Source organism: Staurois parvus, unplaced genomic scaffold, assembly GCF_062004578.1.
Source record: "Staurois parvus isolate SC_StPar_1 unplaced genomic scaffold, SC_StPar_1.0 ptg000283l, whole genome shotgun sequence".
Lineage (NCBI taxonomy): Eukaryota > Metazoa > Chordata > Amphibia > Anura > Ranidae > Staurois > Staurois parvus.
In genome coordinates, this window is record NW_028318079.1 from 1,780,933 (window position 1) to 1,801,472 (window position 20,540).

General features: G+C 40.8%; 1 protein-coding gene across 2 annotated transcripts in view; it reads right to left on the reverse strand.

Moving 5' to 3' along the window:
• The window catches only part of PTPRG (protein tyrosine phosphatase receptor type G), a 715,101-nt gene that overhangs the window by 194,775 nt on the left and 499,786 nt on the right, over window positions 1–20,540 (reverse strand). For both annotated transcript variants that reach the window (XM_089682035.1, XM_089682036.1), the window contains exons 9-10: window positions 6,665–6,849; window positions 284–392 (exon numbers count right to left, since the gene is read on the reverse strand). In XM_089682035.1, the coding sequence (XP_089538161.1) occupies window positions 284–392; window positions 6,665–6,849 (294 nt within the window). The remainder of the gene's footprint in view (window positions 1–283; window positions 393–6,664; window positions 6,850–20,540) is intronic.

A 20,540-nucleotide genomic window follows, 5' to 3' on the forward strand; every position in this document is an offset into this window, starting at 1 on the left:
TTACACAGCGCTTTACATATATATTGTACATTCACATCAGTCCCTAACCCTCAAGGGGAGTACAATCTAAGATCCCTAACTTACATTCATACATACACATACTAGGGCCAATTTAGTCAGGATGCAATTACCTCCCAGCATGTCTTTGGAATGTACATAATGACAAGTATAAAATAAATGATACAAAAATGGTATAAGCTGTAATTCTGATACTCCCATCCCCATAGTTATGTCTGCTGCTGTTGCTTATCACATATGATCCAGTATAGCATGGAGATCTTACCTTGGAAAAGCATTGTCTGGCTGAAGTCACTACGCATGTCATTGCGGCACACTGCTTGCACTCTGAACAGGTAGAGAATGTCAGGCGACACGTGGTTGATAATGGCTTTCTGTTGAAGGCGAGAGCAAGAGAAAGCATCGACAGTCAGTAATCCTGAGAGTGGCAAGTTCCTCTGAGAAGCTTAACACCAGCAGCTGGGAAAATTCCTCATCACACCATGCACTTTCATATTTATATATTCACATCACACCCTGTAAAAACACTTGCCCAAAAACCTCCAAGTCCCTAAATACACTACAAAGTATTAATTTAAAATGGTCATGGATGTCATTAAAAAAGCAATTTACAGAGCTCAATAATGCTCGCCTTCACAAAGAACTGTCGGAAAATATTTATGAGGCTAATAAATGATAGATCCGTTGGAATCTATGTATTTTTTTTCCACTTGTTTGTCTCTCTGGCTTTTATGTCTATTTTTTTATTGAGCAATAAAACCGATGAAGTGTCGGTGCTACATGCCCGAGCCAAAGGCGCTATCGTAAGTATCCCCCGTAAATAATGAGTATAGCGCACAACCCTCATTCTCTCAATTTACTCTTCAAGCAGAACAATGAAATGTCCTTTGTTACCGGAGAAAAAGTATTGATGCTTCACTTAAAACCAGCAGGAGTGATCTGTCTCTGTGTTTTATTCAAGCACATAGAAGAACTCCAGAATAACAGAAAAGCATTTAGGTATAAAATAATGAGCTGCTCAAAGTTTGAAATATAGTGAGATAACAAATAGGGTAACGGTAGGCAACTGCGACTGGACCCCGGCCTCGAGAGTACCTGGGCAGGTTCCTAGGCCACCTTCCATGCCACACACACTATAAAACAAAGAGCTCCAGATGGATCAGTAGAGTTGAACACTTTTCTATGACCCCATGTGGTCATTCACTCAATATATTCCCATGGCACACTTTTCTAGACAAAGCATGGTGGTGCTCTTGCAACTGCCATCAGGTTAACCAGTAGCATAGAAAGGGCTATATGTCACCAGCACACCATGGATCCATAGTCAATAGTCCAAATGTTTATTAGAAGCAATGCAACCTGGTTAATAATATACCTGGGCAGCTTATCATCCAGTACATCCCCATAACTTATAACGTGCTCAGCATTATGGTAAGTTCACAGGCAGGTGGTAAGATGAGAATGGGTAGTTGTTAAGCATTGAGAGGGTCCCAGTCCACAATTTTTACTAGAGAATATAACCCAGCAGTTATACTACTGGTTACATATGCACCCCCACCATACATCCTTGGTACAATCAAACCACACAAGTTCAAGTTGTAGGTGTTTGAGAGTTCCCATGAACCCTAAATGTAACAAAGCAGAACTAAACCCACTGGTTTAATGTGGCACTTAAAAAAAAAAAAAAAAAAAAGTTGAACTGGCAGGATTTTTAATGCAGAAGGAACATACTATGTCTCTTTTGCATTAAAGTTCTTACCTAAATTTTCTATACATAACTGTACTCAGGGCTTTTTTTTCCAAAAAATAGATACAAGAACTCACCCAAGACACCCCCCAAAACCCATTCTACACAAACACCATCCAAAATCGCAAATCGTGTGTGTGGTCAAATGTAACCAACAGTGGGAGGGTCCTAAAGGGGCATTAAATCGATATTAAAGTTGAAGAAAAAAAAAATAAAGTTTCCCCCTGCAAGGTAATATGTGCTAGTAAGCACCACTATAAAAGACTTACCTTAAAACAAAGCCCTCCAGCGGCAGGCTGTCACTGCTGACAGGACTTTCATCTTTACTCAGTTTTCCCGGTTCACGAGCTCCGGCCACCTGACTGGCCGAGTCGTAATGACGTCACTCCCACACATCTGCGTGGGAGTCCCGGGCACGGCACAGAGCTCTGAAGAACAGCATGGGTACGCCGTTCCTACAGAGCACATGCGCTGGCGACATCATTGGATGCTGCTCGCTGGAATATCTCCTAAACAGTGCACGTTTAAGGGTTTACACAAAGGGTGCAGAGTTCAGGGGTGCACTGCATACAAAGTGCAGGGTTCAGGGTGCTACACACAGAATGCAGAGCTCAGTCCTCTTCCACAGCTGCTTTCTTTTGTATCCCTTATCCACATCTCACTTTCACCCCTCTTCAGCTTTGAGATCTGCATGCAACCTCCCTTCCACTGCCCCCATCTTCTCCGCCCCTCCTTAGAAGCGTTACCATCTTCCACATGTCTTACTTTTGTTTCTGTGTTAGGCTGAAGCACCCAGCCGCATCTAGTACTTCCCCGCACACTGTAGGTGGCGCTCCCACTTGCAGGGAGATCATCCAGTGGTATTGTCGACATCAGCACTGCACCCCAGGAACCTGCATCTCCCTTGTCCTCATCCTGCACTCAATGGGCACTGCTCACAAGATCAGATCTGTGGGAGCCATTGGGGACAAACTTTCACTTGTAAACACAGAAGACGGACCTTTGTTTTTACAAGCGATAGTGGTGAGCAGCGAGCAGAGGTCCTGAGCCAGAGGCGGTGGAACTGATTTCCACCAAGTTCCAGCTGAAGAAAAATCCTATATAAAGCGAAGTATAAAAGTACTATAAAAAGCTGACCTAAAGTCCAAATTATATTGAAGTCACATCCCTCTATGTGCTGCTGGCTACTCTAGCCAGGACTGAGATCGCCAGTGACAAGTTGCTTGCACCTTCTTGGCCACAGCAGGGGGCAAGTCAACGTCACTGATTGGTTGTCCTTACTTCAGTAACCAATCAATGTTTCTGTCCCATACAGATCCAATCCCTTGCCCTGGCTGTAACCTGAAATGATCAGGAAGAAGCAGATGCAATCATGGTTACAGGTACATTTCACAACCTTTTTCTTTTTTTTGCAAAAGTAGGAGTGGGGAGCGGTGAAGGGGACCTCATAAATCAGGTCAGCATTCATTAAAAATGTTTATGATGCTCCAAACTTTAAGCCCTCTAAATTACTGCATTGCCCAATTTAAAATGCTGGTTTAGGAAAGCTCATGTTGAAAAAAAAAAAAAATCAGCGTGTGGTTAAATGATGTGTATATTGTATTGTATCTTTTCGGATGTTAACAATTGTCGGTGTATCTTCTGCTCTCGAGTTCTTAGTGCTTTGCATAACTGGAGGTATGACAGATGGTGTGCCTTTTGACTACACTTTTTGCAGCAAAATGTGTCCAAAACCATCTCATACACCTGTGATATGCCTTACTTCATCACATCTACCAGGAAAAATGTTCTACTTTAGAAAATTCATACATTATTGCAAACCTGTTATGAGAGAAACAGGAGCCTCAATTGCTGACCTATTCCCGGTCAATGCCTATTGTCAGGTTGCCATGCTGATCCTCAATACCATTAATACTGTTGATATAAACTTCTGACTTTTTTTCGAGCTTTGCTGATCTGCCTAATAGCTCTGAGCCAGTGACTCTGAATGTATGGAAACCAGAGGATCACAAAAACAACCGGGCAACCAGCATTTTCATCAGGTCGGCAGCAATGAGATCTCATAGGTCTCTGTTGTGGCAGGTCGTACAACTTAATGCATACTCACTATGGGTAGATTAGGACTCTCAGAAATATTTTTGTAATTGATAAGATGAAACTCTGGTCAGGTTGCTTTAGCTAATTAAGTATTGTTCTTCTTGTTCCCCTCTGATGTCTCCAGAGTCTGTCTAATTCTGGCAAAGTAGAGGGTTCGGGAACATCGTAACCTTCTGAGCCTTTTAGCTGATTCTTCTCCAGTTTTGTGAACCAGAGCACCTCCCTACGTGACCCAGATAACAAGGTCTAGTGGGGCAGATAGAATATAAATGAAAATGAAGGGAAGTAATCTTTATCTGGGAGTGTTATTTTATAACGTATGGAGCAGCCCAAAGGATGGCACGCTCAAAAATGAAATCTAACAAAGTAGGAAGTCATTAGGATTGGCATTGTGCCAGCTGGCATTTTTCATGCACATACACAATTACAGATTTCATTATGTTACTGGCCTCTCCAGATTAACATTAAATGAATCGCTCTGAAACCTGCAAGTATCACTTTGATTCCTTGCAAGGGTAAAGCCGGTGTGGAGAATGCTGAACTGGGGAAATCTTAAAATAGTGTGCAGAAGTAAAGTTATATTTGCATTTGAAAGCAATTCTGCTATGTCATGTTTTTTCTCTAACTGGCCAAAGCTTTTTTAAAAAGGGAAACTATTGTGTTCATGTTTTTTTTTTTCCGGTAAGCAAATAGTTCTGTGTGGTTATTGTAAAATGTACCTGAATGTAATGTTTGAAATCGTCCTCCCAATTTTACTTGCTGTCCTACATATTTACAACCAGATTTAATGGCTCTAAAGTAAAGGCGCATTGGGTTTAAATATATATTTTTAGGTGTTTATGTTTGGAACTATTTTTTCAAAATCAGGTATATAATATTTTCTTGTTATTTACCACTAACAGCCACAAGCTGGTAGGCTCCAGTAGGAGCAGAAGCCTTCTGGTGGCCGGATTACATCTGTGCTGCAAAACAGGGCTAACAGCCAGGGATATGAGATCTCACAAAAATAAGTTTGTCAAAGAAGAACACAGCCTTTCTCGGGGTTATCAGGAGGACATCAGTAACTGGGCAAGGTTTTCCAATTGCTATTCTCATCCATGAGCCATGGCCAGTGGTATCCTATAAAACAGCTTTATTAGAAGATGGTCATCCAATGACTAAGAGCTCTACAATTACTTAGACATGCTGTAGAGCAGTGGTCTCCAAACTGGCCCTTTGCTTACATTTATCCAGCCCTTGTGGAACCATTACTTCTGCTAACACCAATGATACGTTCCCTATTCATTCCACTGATAGCAACAGAGGGGCATATTTACCCACAATGGCACCCAAAGATGGGATGCAATTCCACCTATTGACACCAACAATGGTGCACAATTCCACCTATTGACACCAACGATGGTGCACAATTCCACCTATTGACATCAACGATGGGGCACAATTCCACCAACAGTGGGGCATAATTACCCCCAATGGCACCCAATGAAGGGGCACCATTCTTCCCAGCAATCTAAATTATGGAACACTATTCCTCCCACTGAAACCAATGATGGGGCACATTTAATCCCACTACCACAGACAATGGGGCACAATTCCACCTACTGACACCAGTGATGGGGTACATTTCCTCCTACTACCACCGACAATGGGGCACAATTCCACCTATTGACACCAATGGGGCAAAATTCCATCCACTAATACCAAAGAAGGGGTACAATTCGACCCACTAACACCAAAGAAGGGGTACAATTCCATCCACTGATACCAGTGATGGGGCAAAATTCCTCCCACAGACACCAAATATTGGGGAAAATTCCTCCCACAGACACCAAATATAGGGCAAAATTCCTCCCACTGACACCAAATATGGGGCAAAATTCCTCCCACTGACTACCAGGCCTAGGCACTTTCCACTCCCACTGGCCACAGTCCTGCCCCCCTAAAGTCCGAAAGACAATAAATTGGCCCTTTTCAATCACTAGCACAGCAATTATTATTCAACATATTTCAAGGGGTGTATTGTATATTTTTAGCTTCTTTTGATTTATTGGATAGCACTCACATTACTTATAAAGTCTGGAGGCCACTGCTGTAAAGCGATAGTGATCTATTTGATAGAGGAACCCGAAGCATGGCCTCTGAAATTACCAAAGGGAAAATATGCAGAGTACCGATCACAGAAAACAGGGTGCAGGTAGAAAAGGCATATAAGCTACAGGAATGTTGGACACGGAGGACAGAAATAGGGAACATGTTACATGAGACTGCTAGAGACCATCATTACAGTTCCGTTATAAATCAATGCTGCCACTTTTGTGCTCCCTAAAGCCCCCTTAAAAATGACTGTAGCCACATTTGTGCTCCCTAAAGCCCCCTTAAAAATTACTGTAGCCCCATTTGTCATCATTGTCAAATGTCAGAAAAAAAATAAATAAAAAGAGATGTAGGTGAAAAGATACACCATACCATTTACCTAGATTGAAGAAGCCAGTCTATTGGCTCAAAGTAGGAAACTAGTCAGAGATGATTCCGATTACTGGGACGTAAAGGCTTCACAAAAAGTACTAAAAGGCCATAGGCTAAGCTCCAGGGCTGTAGAGTGCCATGCAATATAAAGACCTTTCTACTAATGTCTTTAAAGGGTCTTGATAGCTTGAATCCCTATTAACTTATTGTATATATAGATATAAATAAAACGAATTGTGACTGGCACATAAAAAAAAAAGTTTCAATGTTTTCCATTTTTTTAATAGACTTTTCCAACAACCTTTATTAGTGACTACTTTAAACCTGGAACCTTACCAGTTCTTTATCACTGTCCTTTGTGTATGTTTTCTCCTTCTCCTCCTCATTCTTGGTCCAGCTGTAGGAAACCATGTAATTCATGATGGGTGGATGGTAGATAATGTCAGGCTGGTTCCAGGTCACCAACAAAGCCGTCTTATTTACCGGTTGCACTTTCATGTTGACAGGTGGGGTGCTGCAGACTGGAACACAAAACACACAGAGCTTTGTTAATTAGTGAAACATCCAGCTAATTTGTGCAAATGTATCAAATGCTGTTTCAATTAAAATCACTCACAGATCCCTCGGCATGTTATACCGAAGGATCGATCCATTTAAATTCTGCAGTTTTCTTTGCTAATGGAAGAAAAAAAAGGTCAACGTAGACGCTGGGGGACAGCTTTCGCAGGGCAGGTTCTACGCATGGTTTATTTCTTCCTCAAAGTGTGCATAGTTTTATGATGTGAAGAATGTAGAGCCGATTACTTTTTCATAATCTGCCAAGTACAAAAATTACCATATATGCATAGTTTTCATAAACACCAGAAACTGCCCAGTGTTTAGTCTGCTTCTGCATGCTCACCACTAAGCCCAATATTGGATTATAGTACATAAACTGAATGGAAGATCCTTTACAATACAGCCCCATCTTCAAAGGCTCTATGTGTAGGAGGGTTGATTGGCAGTGGTCCTCATAGAGGTCCTCAAGTGTAAACATTTCTGTATGAATAGCTGCTACCATTTAGCATCTTCTGTTCCAGCATCGAGACCATGAAAGGCAGGCATGAATTTGTAGAAAAGCAACAAGATTCTAGGGGGATGGCAAATTATCCCTCATTTCATTATTTTTTCATGTCATGTTTTAGGCAAGAAAATAATAGCTAAATATAAAAATGTATTTAGAATAACCATATTTGTATTACTTGGGGTCGATGTAATTGTGTGATCTGAGGGTTGTGAGGCTATCATAATAGAGCTGGCTTCAGGAGCAACTAACGGAAATCTAGGCCCATAAAAGGGCAAAGCTTATTGATTGCCATGAGCAAATCAGACATTGGTTTCCGAGCTGGAGAAATCTTTGGAATCTCAATCGAAGATGGAAATATAGACAGCAATAACAACCTGACCAATATGATAACCCCTCTAAGATCCAACACGGAAAAAAATGTTTTGGCTGGAGTTGGGCTTTAACCTCTCTTTCTGCCCAGCCCTGATGTCTCTTTAAGTGGGTCTATAAGTCTAGGAGGCGGGACAAACTTCCTGATTGGGAGATTGGCTTGCGAGCTTCCGATCATAACGAGAGATGGAGACTAATCTATGACAACTCAGTCATGTTCTAGGATCCTGTAGTGAGTGTACTCTTAGAACAGAAACTTCGTCCATTCCTGGACACACGTGTGTTTTAAAACCCTGTTTGCTGCTACAGGTGCTATGTGGGCGACAAGAGATTAAATTCAACAAAAAAATTGTAAGACATGAAAAAAATTCATATTTGCCCACTGCAGGCAGCAGGTAGTGAATATAATGTAGCAAAGCCACTTAAATAGTCTGAATAGCCTGTTTTATGACCAGTACAGCAGGATATCAGATTACACACACAGATAATGCCTGTCTGGATAGGTTTAACCTGCAGAAACTGTTTAAAATGCAGAGCTAGTGCTTGGCTTTCTTGCTAGGGAGTCCAGTACACAATGCAAACACTGCGTCATGGAAGTACCCAATATGAACTGTGTATGAGCAAAATAATAATCTTACAAAACTTTTATAAAACCATTTGTAATATGTAACGGAAAATTATATACAATTGATCAAAGTGTTATTGCTTCTAAGGTTTTTTTTTTTATGTTAATTGGCTGGGGGTTCATTTCTAGGCTGGTTGAGGGCTCTATGCATAAATTAAAGTAGTTGTAAAGGCAGAAGGTTTTTCTAACCTTCATGCATTCTATACCTGAAGGTGAAAAACCTCCTGTATGTGGCTTCGATCCAGCGATGTGCAGGAGGCAGCTCAGGATCAAGCATGCAGGTGTGCTACAATAGGAAGGGCTTCCTATAGTGGTGCACCAAGAAGAGAAGGAGCCTGGAGCGCCCACGGAGTACCCAAAAAGATGAGTATTGGGGCTGCTCTGTGCAAAACCATTGCACAGAGTAGGTAAGACATGTTTTTCTAAAAAAAGAAAAAATAAATAAGCCTTTACAATAACTTTAAGATCACCTTATGCAGCCTAAAAACCCTGTTCTGGCATGCTGAACTAGAGGAAGATTTTACACATCTGTCCATGACAAACAATCGTAAAAACATGAACCAGTAAGTAAATGTGGAAGTTGCATCAAAAATGACTTTAATGTGAATTTTATAACAAAAGCTATTCATAAATTGCACTGGCAGAAAATGTGCCGCCGTTTTGGCTGCCCTGTACCCTTAACTTTTTTAATTGAGCTTCTTGTGTCTTCAGATTTTATTACTCGTATACATCAATTGTAAATGACAAAGTGACAGATGTGGAAAGCAGCACATCTCTCAATCTGATCCTGACCACAGGAAAGAAGGAATGAATGAAACTTTGGGACCTTCTTCTGGCCCTGCAGCAAACCCTTTTTTATGCTCCGATGCTCGCTGACAGTTGGAAATGAGATTGCGGCTCATGCATTAAAACCATCACTTTCACAAATGATCCGCTTCTGCAAACATGTGTCAGGCCATTCTCCATGTGTCAGAATATGTCCCTGACCTATCGTGCCTCCATCACTCACATATGATCACTCTTTTTTTATTTAATTTTTTATTTTTTTTTATTTAAAGGGGATCAATGATCAAGAAAATAAAAAAGAAGAAAATAGACGGAGCTACTTTGGATTCATGAATGTGCATGGAAGAGCTATTGTTTTACCAGTTGCAACCATTGCTTTTGAAATGTAAGCTCTAAGAAGAGAGGCCCTCTGAGCCCTCCTGTATTGAATTACATTTTAACTATTCTCCATTTTGTAATGCGCTGGGAAAACTGTTGTTGTTATAAATCCTGAATCATGATAATAAAAATTCTGATTGGTTGATGTGGGCAAAAATGGATTTTGTTGTTACTCATCGTAAAATCCCTTTCTCTGAATTCACTGATGGACATAGCTCTTTTGAATCTTGACCATAGGGTTTAGAACGCTACCTACTGATTAGGACACTAGGCAGAAAAGAACATAAGACTGCCTATAGGCAGCCCCCCCACCCCCGGTGTAAAACCTCCTCTCTGCTTTAGGCATCCAATTTTCCTTTGCCTAGTGTTTCAGGAGTAAGGACTTGGTTTCCTACTGGGACCTGAGGTTACATAGCTTTTTTCCCCCTGGATTTCTTTCCTTCAGAGATCTTCAATCAACAGCCAGGCTGGGCAACAGGCTGGACAATATAGCTCCAGTAGTCAACCCAGGCCGGCCAGCGAGACCACGCAGACCTTTAGCAAAGCCTTGTCCTGGATAGGGGCACCCATTACATTAAACGTCTCACAGGGATACATATGACCAGGCGCCAGAGTCTGTGTCAGTATTACCCTAGCCAACAGCCCACCACACTTTGGTGGAGAGGAGGATCTCTCTTGGGAGCATCACCTGCAAGCTCTGCTAGGTCAGTAAGTAGATGCTCCCCCTTCCCCTGACAAATTTGGTGTGGGGCGTGGGGGTCCACAGCACTTCTGTGTGTCGGGAAGCCCTGCCTGTGTCCCCTTGTCCCAAGGTGGGCAGCCCCCTGGTCCCAACCAAATTAGTCCTTGTGCCCCCATTGCATATGGGCCCCATCCACTCTCCATGGGTCAGTGTCTAGACTAGTGACTGTGGGGAAGAATAATAAAAATTCTGATTGGTAGATGTTGGCAAAAAGGGCATTTTCTTGTGACATTTCACTTGTCATTTTCCATGCACAGGTCTCTGTGTTCGCAATCTTAGTTGCTATAGGCAGCTTAAACATTTTTTCTTTTAGCTTTTATATCTCTACCCCATTGTTCACTAAAATGCAATCTGCTCCGTCTGTTTTATACAAAATAAATCAAGTCTTTTTTCTTTTTCCTATAATGCCGCAGACGCTGCATTGAAATATTCCATAGGGTTTCTATGCAGGGAAGCAGAACAGAGATATTGCTGTGCTCTTCACTATCAGACTCTCTTCTCTCCGCCAAGGGAAATCCAATGTTTATGACGGAATATTATCTCCCCCTTTCTCTCGAGACGCTCGTCTATCACGGAAGAACATCTCCGAGAGAAAATACACAGGATTCATCCAGAAAGACGGTGCCTGAGTACTTCACACTTCCTCGAGGTCACCACCTAATCATATTTGAAATTCAACGCAAGAAATACCACTGATCAAATCAACTGCAAAACGATGCATTATTAAAATGTATTGACATTCTGGGTCATTATGGAATGCTGCAACTGATTCATAATATATGAGCATAATGCGCGCTATTATTTATCTAATGAATAAACCGCTCTGGCCTGTTTCGTGCTGAATGAAGACATATAATACTTAGAGAAAAACATCACTAGGAGCCACTGCATACTCTTCAAGACCATATCTCCTAATAAATTGCAGGAAAACAAATCTCACTCTTGTGGGTCTCAATCACTTACTTATATATTAAGGGTTCAGATTTGCAAGTCAATTGTGGATTAAAGTAGATTTAAAGCCAAAATCTCTAAAAAGTCAGGAAATCTGCTCAGTTGTCATCAGAACAAGTGTGCCCATTGGATAAGTTCACCTCTAGTCCTGGTACTGGTGACAACTCAAATTCTGGCATTTTTCTAACTTCTCACCACTTATCCAAAACTTTACAAAATTGCAATAGTGCTACTAAACCCAAAAACAAGAATTTAATACATTGCAGCTTACCAATTCTTAGCTCTGATGGTTGCATTAGGTTTCACATGAGGTTTATTTTAGGCTTTCTTTCCTTTATTTTCATCTGGTGATCTGGCTAGTAAGTCTGTTGTTTTTCAACAAGATCTCCTGCAGATGTAGCCATAAAGCCAGCCATAGACAGACTGAATCTTGGCCAGTTCAGCAGGGACTGGTTAAGATTCAATCCATCTATGGGCAGGCTGGTTGTGCAGACGTCGATCAATTTCAGTACAACCAGCCTGTTGAATTTTTTTCATTTGATCATAGCTGGCGGCTATAACCGTCAGCAGCGATTATTGTATCCTGCCGGTGTGGAAGGCTCCGCACTGGCAGAACAAAATAGCTCCGTGGGAAGGATTCCCCCCATGAGCACTTGAGTTGATGGTGGAATCAAGTAATTTTCATCCCTTCCACCCGTGGTGGAAGGAAAGAAAATTGAATAATATATAGGCTGCTTTACAGGGTTGAGCCAAACCATTTAACACTGACAGGGGTGCTTACAATGATCAGCTTCCATTAATTCATGTAAAATCTTTATTCCAAAAGAAAACAAAACTGTTGTTGTAATTGCTTGTGTAACTGCACTGTGAGCTGAAGTTTGACTTCAATTTGTTACTGTACTTAAATCTGCTAGTCCTTCTAACCCTGCCCCCCAGACTGACAGTGCTGCTGTCTGCTGTGCCCCGCGTGCTCCTTCATCAAGAGTAGTGGCACTCTAATACAGGAAGTGTGTTACAGGCCAGATCACCAAATGAAAACCGTGAAAAAAAAAAAAAAAGGAAACTACTGCAGCCATAACATCCAATAATTGGTAAGCTGCAAAATATCACATATTTTGGTTTTATTACTGCTGTACCTGTGTTTGAAAGTGTACCCCAATGCATATGAGCAGCACAAATGCAATGTAAGTCATCTGTAATTTAAGGCTCCTACTTGACAAGAAAGAGGTGCAGAGTCGTTACAATGTCAGCTGTACTATCACAACAAGTTGCTGTGCACACGCAGCTCAGATCTGATCAACCCACTTGCATCTCCTTATTGGTCAACCAGCACATATAGTGGCCAACAAAATGGCATCTGGGGAAGGAAGGGACCAAGGAAGCATAATACACTCCAGCTCTGGTCTCAATTTGTACAGTAAGATTCACTGGATTTTGGGGCTCCTGAAGATCTCTGGTAAGTATAAATAGGGGTGATATTTTAACCTAAACATTTTTTTTACCTTAAAGTGATATTAAAGACAATATAAAAAAAACAAACAAAAACAAAACAAAAAAAAACATAACGTTACACTTATCTGGTTTGTGTAATTTTACCAAATTTTCAGAGAAATACATTGGTGCCAACTGAGAAAAAGCTTACATAATTCCATTTCCCATTTCATTATATACAGTGGGGATCGAAAGCTTGGGCACCCCAGCTAAAAATTTGTATTAATGTGCATAAAGAAGCCAAGGAAAGATGGAAATATCTCCAAAAGGCATCAAATTACAGATTAGACATTCTTATAATGTCAACAAAATTTAGATTTTATTTCCATCATTTACACTTTCAAAATAACAGAAAACAAAAAAAATGGTGTCTGCAAAAGTTTGGGCACCCTGCAGAGTTAATATCTTGTACTGCCCCCTTTGGCAAGTATCACAGCTTGATAACTCTTTTTGTAGCCAGCCAAGAGTCTTTCAATTCTTGTTTGAGGTATCTTTGCCCATTCTTCCTTACAAAAGTCTTCCAGTTCTTTGAGATTTCTGGGCTGTCTGTCACGCACTGCTCTTTTAAGGTCTATCCATAGATTTTCAATTATGTTGAGGTCAGGAGATTGTGAAGGCCATGGCAAAACCTTCAGTTTATGCCTCTTGATGTAATCCCCCATGGATTTCGAGGTGTGTTTAGGATCATTATCCATTTGTAGAAGCCATCCTCTCTTTAACTTCAGCTTTTTCACAGATGGCATCAAGTTACCATCCAAAATTTGCTGAAATTTTATTGAATCCATTTTTCCTTCTACTCGTGAGATGTTCCCTGTGCCACTGGCTTCAAGACAACCCCAAAGCATGATTGATCCAACCCCATCCAACCCCAACAGTTGGACAGAGGTTCTTTTCATTAAATTCTGTGCCCCTTCTTCTCCAAACGTACCTTTGCTCATTTCGGCCAAAAAGTTCAATTTTAACCTCATCGGTCCACAGAACTTGTTTCCAAAATGCATCAGGCTTGTCTATATGTTCATTTACAAAGTTCAAACGATGATTTTTGTGGTGAGGATGTAGAAGAGGTTTTCTTCTGATGACTCTTCCATGAAGACCATGGTGTCCGTTTATGACACAGAGAATAGCTGCGATTCAACAGATCTCAGCTATTCTCTGGTCATTCACAGTTTATGACACTCAGGAGATCATGTCAGCCCTTCTTTTACTGTAATCTGGCGAGATTATAGCAAAATGAGCCGTTTTCCAGAGTTTGTAGACCGTTCTCCAGCGTTTGGAGACCGTTCTCCCTTCGTTCGGAGAACTGCTTCATAAACTGCATTCACAGGATAACTGTGTTCTCCGAGAATGCCGGAGAACTGAGCAGCGATCTATTACCGCTGGTTCATGAACGGACACCTAAATTTGTACAAGTATCTCTTTATAGTGGAATAGTGTACCACAACTCCAGTGTCTGACAGATCTTTCTGGAGGGATCATGCAGTCAAACGTGGGTTTTGAATTGTTTTTCTCACAATCCTGCGAGCTGTTCTGTCTGATATTTTTCTTGGTCTTCCAGATCTTGCTTTAACTTCCACTGTTCCTGATGACTGCCATTTCTTAATTACATTCCGAACAGAGGATACTGACATCTGAAAACGCTTTGCTATCTTCTTATAGCCTTCTCCAGCTTTGTGAGCGTCAACTATTTTCAGTTTCAGTTTTCTAGACAACTGCTTAGAAGAACCCATGGTGCTGATTGTTGGGGCAAGGTCAGATGAGTCTGGGCATTTAAAACCTTTGAGATTGACATCACCTGGTCTTCCCAGACGATGATTGAGAACAATCCATGACACTGGCAGGTCTCAGCTTTGCAAAGGGGACAGTGCATGCTATAAATTCTGCAGGGTGCCCAAACTTTTGCAGACGCCATTTTTTTGTTTTCTGTTATTTTGAAAGTGTAAATGATGGAAATAAAATCTAACTTTTGTTGACATATTATAAGAATGTCTAATCTGTAATTTGATGCCTTTTGGAGATTTTTCCATCTTTCCTTGGCTTCTTTATGCACATTAATACAAATTTTTAGCTGGGGTGCCCAAACTTTCGATCCCCACTGTATATATACACACACACATATACACTTCTCAAAAAAATTAAAGAAACACTTTGAAAACACATCAGATCTCAATGGGGAAAAATCTCCTGCTGGATATCTATACTGATATGGACTGGGTAATGTGTTAGGAACGTAAGGATGCCCCATCGTTTGATGGAAATGAAAATGATCAACCTACAGGGGACTGAATTCAAAGACACCCCGAAAATCAAAGTGAAGAAATGATGCAGCAGGCTAGTCCATTTTGCTGACATTTCATTGCAGCAACTCAAAATGGTACTCAGTAGTTTGTATGGCCCCCACGTGCTTGTATGCATGCCTGACAATGTCGGGACATGCTCCTAATGAGACGACGGATGGTGTCCTGGGGTATTTCCTCCCAGATCTGGACCAGGGCATCACTGAGCTCCTGAACAGACTGAGGTGCAACCTTGGATGGACCGAAACATGATATCCCAGAGGTGTTCTATTGGATTTAGGTCAGAAAGGCAACAGTAACTCATGTCAATATAGAACAAAATCTCTGAGGAATGTTTCCAATACCTTGTTAAATCTATGCCATCAAAAATGAAGGCAGTTCTGAAGGCAAAAGTTGTCCAACCTGGTGCTAGAGCAAGGTGTACCTAATAAAGTGGCCAGTTACTGTAATTTTTTCCACTTGTGGCCAAATCCAGGGCAGACGGCTGCACTCCCATGGACTTTAAACTCTTAATAACAGTTGCAACTGTAGTCATGGTCTTAGAGCCTTTACCTTTGACATGTTCTTTCTGATCTCTTAACTCCTCCCTCTTTTTTGCCTTCTCTCGTCTATATTCATCCAATGATAAACAGTAACGTTACCACTTTTCCCCAGTTAAATAGGCTGGTTGAGTGATCACAAGATTGAAGATGTACGATATTAAAGAGTTACTAAAGCAATTTTTTCATGTCCAATGAAGAGAGAGAGCGAGAGAGGAGCACAGCGCTAGACCAAAGTTGGGCTCAGGTAAGGGGAGCTGCAGGGGAGCAACATTTGAAAGGTTTTCTTTTTTATCTTAATGCAGAGAATGCATTAAGATGAAAAACCTTTACCCTTCAAACCACTTTACCTTCCAAAAACAGTTTAAAATTTCACCACAATCCAATTATTTGTCAGCTTTCCTAGACAAACAAATCCATCCTGGCTCTTTTAGAATATCTTTGTGAAAATAAATAAATTACTGCTTTTTCTACACTTTTTTCTTAACTCTATGACATACCAAAAGGCATCCATGCATACATGAGACAATTCAAACAAATGGCAACCACCCCAACCTATAACAGGCCTTTGGAGAAAGGAGCACATGGAAGGATGCATGTCAAAAAACAACAAAAATCCCCGGCTCACTGACCAGCCAGGCTGAACCAAACCGAGTTACCCTGTCTAGCAGTTGACAATAAAACAAGGGGTTTAGTTTGCACACATTTGCAAATGTATATGTAAGTTGCAGCGGCCACGTCACGGCACCCAAGTGTACTGCAGTCCTAACTCTATAAATTATGAGAGCCTCCCAAATTGGAGCACATATATAATAATGGGTAGCTTAAGGGTAATCATCCTTGCTCAAAAGATATACAGACGGTTTCCTGGCTGTGCTGATTTTACAGTACAACTCAAAATAATACTGTGATTTTGTAATGCAGCCATGTACCCTACTCATTCCCATGAAGTGCAAATTATATTGAAAGGTCCACTTCAAATTATTGGTCTCTGAAACTGGATGCATGGTGAGTGATGGATCACAACCTCAGAATTATTCCTGAAAGGAAGGGGCATTTATCAACACACGACAGTCATGTTCTGGAAAAGTCGTACTCCCAAATTACTAAATTATTCAGCTGGGAAAAACTAAAAACCAAACAAAGTTCAAGCACCTAGATGAGCAGATCTGTATTTAGGCTGATGTTACTATACGGTCTGCAAAATTGGCTACTGATAAGTAAACATCAAAAGCATTCCGGGGCAAGCTAAGCGCTCATTCACACAGGCATGTGTCTATTTTCTGCATGGAACATGGGTTCTTGCTGGCAGAACCAGCAGCAGATCCTGCATGAAATATGCACCTAAAACACAGGTCGCCGCGCATAGGCAATATGCGCACTTCCAGAGATATCAAGGACAGTTGCTGGTCTCTAGTAATGATTGGGAGCCAATGGGACCAGCTCCCACTCATGTAATCACTGTGAAAGCCAATCACAGTCATCACATGATCATGCAGATCTCCCTCCCCCCATCCCCAAGGTGTAGTAGCTCTTGGGGCTGGACAGGAAGCAGTTAATGTGTTTATCTGAGCAAAGGGAAAACCAGGATCTGATCAGCACTGGCATCCAGTGGTTACAAGTGGTGATCAGTGTCATCATTAGTGTGGACAGACGGAGCTTCCTCTCATTTCACATTCTTTAGAGTAGCTCACAGTCTGACTGAAGCCTGCTCTGAACACCTAAAAACGGAATAAAAAAAAAAAAATTATATATATATACACACACACACATACCCATATATATATACACACACACACACCCATATATATACACACACACACACACCCATATATATACACACACACACACACATACCCATATATATACACACACACACACACCCATATATATACACACACACACACACATACCCATATATATACACACACACACATACCCATATATATATACACACACACATACCCATATATATATACACACACACATACCCATATATATATACACACACACACACCCATATATATACACACACACACACACCCATATATATACACACACACACACACACCCATATATATATATATATATATATATATATATATATATATATATATACACACACACACACACATACCCATATATATATATATATATATATACACACACACACACACATACCCATATATATATATATATACACACACACACACACATACCCATATATATATACACACACACACACACACATACCCATATATATATACACACACACACACACATACCCATATATATATACACACACACACACATACCCATATATACACACACACACACATACCCATATATATATACACACACACATACCCATATATATATACACACACACATACCCATATATATATACACACACACATACCCATATATATATATATACACACACACATACCCATATATATATATATATACACACACACATACCCATATATATATATATATATACACACACACATACCCATATACAGTCATGGCCGAAATTGTTGGCACCCTTGATATTTCTCCAGGAAATCATGTATTTCTCACGAAACGTATTGCATTAACACATGTTTTGCTATACACATGTTTATTCCCTTTGTGTGTATTGGGACAAAACAAAAAAAGGGAGGAAAGAAAGCAAATTCGACATAATGTCACACAAACCTCCAAAAATGGGCTGGACAAAAGTATTGGCACCCTTTCACAACTGCGGATAAATAAGAATGTTACAAGCATGTGATGCTCCTGTAAACTCACCTGGGGCAAGTAACAGGTGTGGGCAATATAGAAATCACACCTGAAAGCAGATAAAAAGGAGAGACGTTCACTTAACCTTTGCATTGTGTGTCTGTCTGTGCCACACTAAGCATGGACAACAGAAAGAGGAGACGAGAACTGTCTGAGGACCTGAGAACCAAAATTGTGGCAAAATATCAACAATCTCAAGGTTACAAGTCCATCTCCAGAGAACTAGATTTGCCTTTGTCCACAGTGCGCAACATTATCAAGAAGTTTGCAACCCATGGCACTGTAGCTAATCTCCCTGGTCGTGGACGGATGAGGAAAATTGATGAAAGATTGCAACGCAGAATAGTCCGGATGGTGGATAAGCAGCCCCAAACATGTTCCAAAGACATTCAAGCTGTCCTGCAGGCTCAGGGAGCATCAGTGTCAGCGCGAACTATCCGTCGACATTTAAATGAAATGAAACGCTATGGCAGGAGACCCAGGAGGACCCCACTGCTGACACAGAGACATAAAAAAGCAAGACTACAGTTTGCCAAAATGTACTTGAGTAAGCCAAAAGCCTTCTGGGAAAACGTCTTGTGGACAGATGAGACCAAGATAGAGCTTTTCGGTAAAGCACATCATTCTACTGTTTACCGAAAACGGAATGAGGCCTACAAAGAACAAAACACAGTACCTACGGTAAAATATGGTGGAGGTTCAATGATGTTTTGGGGTTGTTTTGCTGCCTCTGGCACTGGGTGCCTTGACTGTGTGCAAGGCATCATGAAATCTGAGGATTACCAAAGGATTTTGGGTCGCACTGTAGGGCCCAGTGTCAGAAAGCTGGGTTTGCGTCCAAGATCCTGGGTCTTCCAGCAGGACAATGACCCCAAACATACGTCAAAAAGCACTCAGAAATGGATGGCAAAGAAGCGCTGGAGAGTTCTGAAGTGGCCAGCAATGAGCCCAGATCTAAATCCCATTGAACACCTGTGGAGAGATCTTAAAATTGCTGTTGGGAAAAGGTGTCCTTCCAATAAGAGAGACCTGGAGCTGTTTGCAAAGGAAGAGTGGTCCAAAATTCCGGGTGAGAGGTGTCAGAAGCTTATTGATGGTTATAGGAAGCGACTGATTTCAGTTATGTTTTCCAAAGGGTGTGCAACCAAATATTAAGTTAAGGGTGCCAATACGTTTGTCCAGCCCATTTTTGGGGTTTTGTGTGACATTATGTCATATTTGCTTTTCTGCCTCTGTTTTATATTTGTTCCAATACATACAAAGGGAATAAACATGTGTATAGCAAAACATGTGTTAATGCAATACCTTTTTTGTGTGAAATACTTGATTTTCAGGAAAAATATCAAGGGTGCCAACAATTTCGGCCATGACTGTATATATACACACACACATACCCATATATATATACACACACACATACCCATATATATATACACACACACATACCCATATATATATACACACACACATACCCATATATATATATATATATATATATATATATATATATATATATATATATATATATACACACACACACACACACACACACACACACACACACACACACACAAACACACAGAATACATATATTTTTTAACTGTCAGTATGCTGTGTGAATAGGATCACAAACATATAGTGCAATTTCTCAAATATAAGTGGAAAAGTGAAAATACACTTTAAGGGGTCATGTAAATTGCAGATAAACTCACGTTTGAACGCTGCAAATTGACAGCAGGTAAACGCAGATTAAAAAAAGTCAGTTTTGATGCGTTTGCATACCGTGTTTATGTGCGTTTGCATTTAGAAGCGTTTTTTTTTAAAGATAAGCACAGGAGAACCTCCCAAATGCCCAGAATGCACTGGAAAGTGGTAAATTATTAACTATTTCAGACGGTTTCAGAGAAATACAGAGAGTAGAAGCAGAGACAGCAATAGGTGTTGAGATTAGATTAGGTGTGAGTTGCTCATTAACATTTCTTTTGTTTCCAAGGGTGGGAAAGGTGTCATTAAGGTCACCTGGCAGGGGGTCTTCATGAGGAATTTGAGGTGTGACTAGGCATTAACATATCTTTTGTTTCCAAGGGTGGGAGAGGTCTGAGGTGTGAATTGGTCATTACAATGTGTGACAAGCTTGGTAGAAACATCCTGTGTTCAGTGTTTTGTCCATTTGAGTACCTTGAAAAC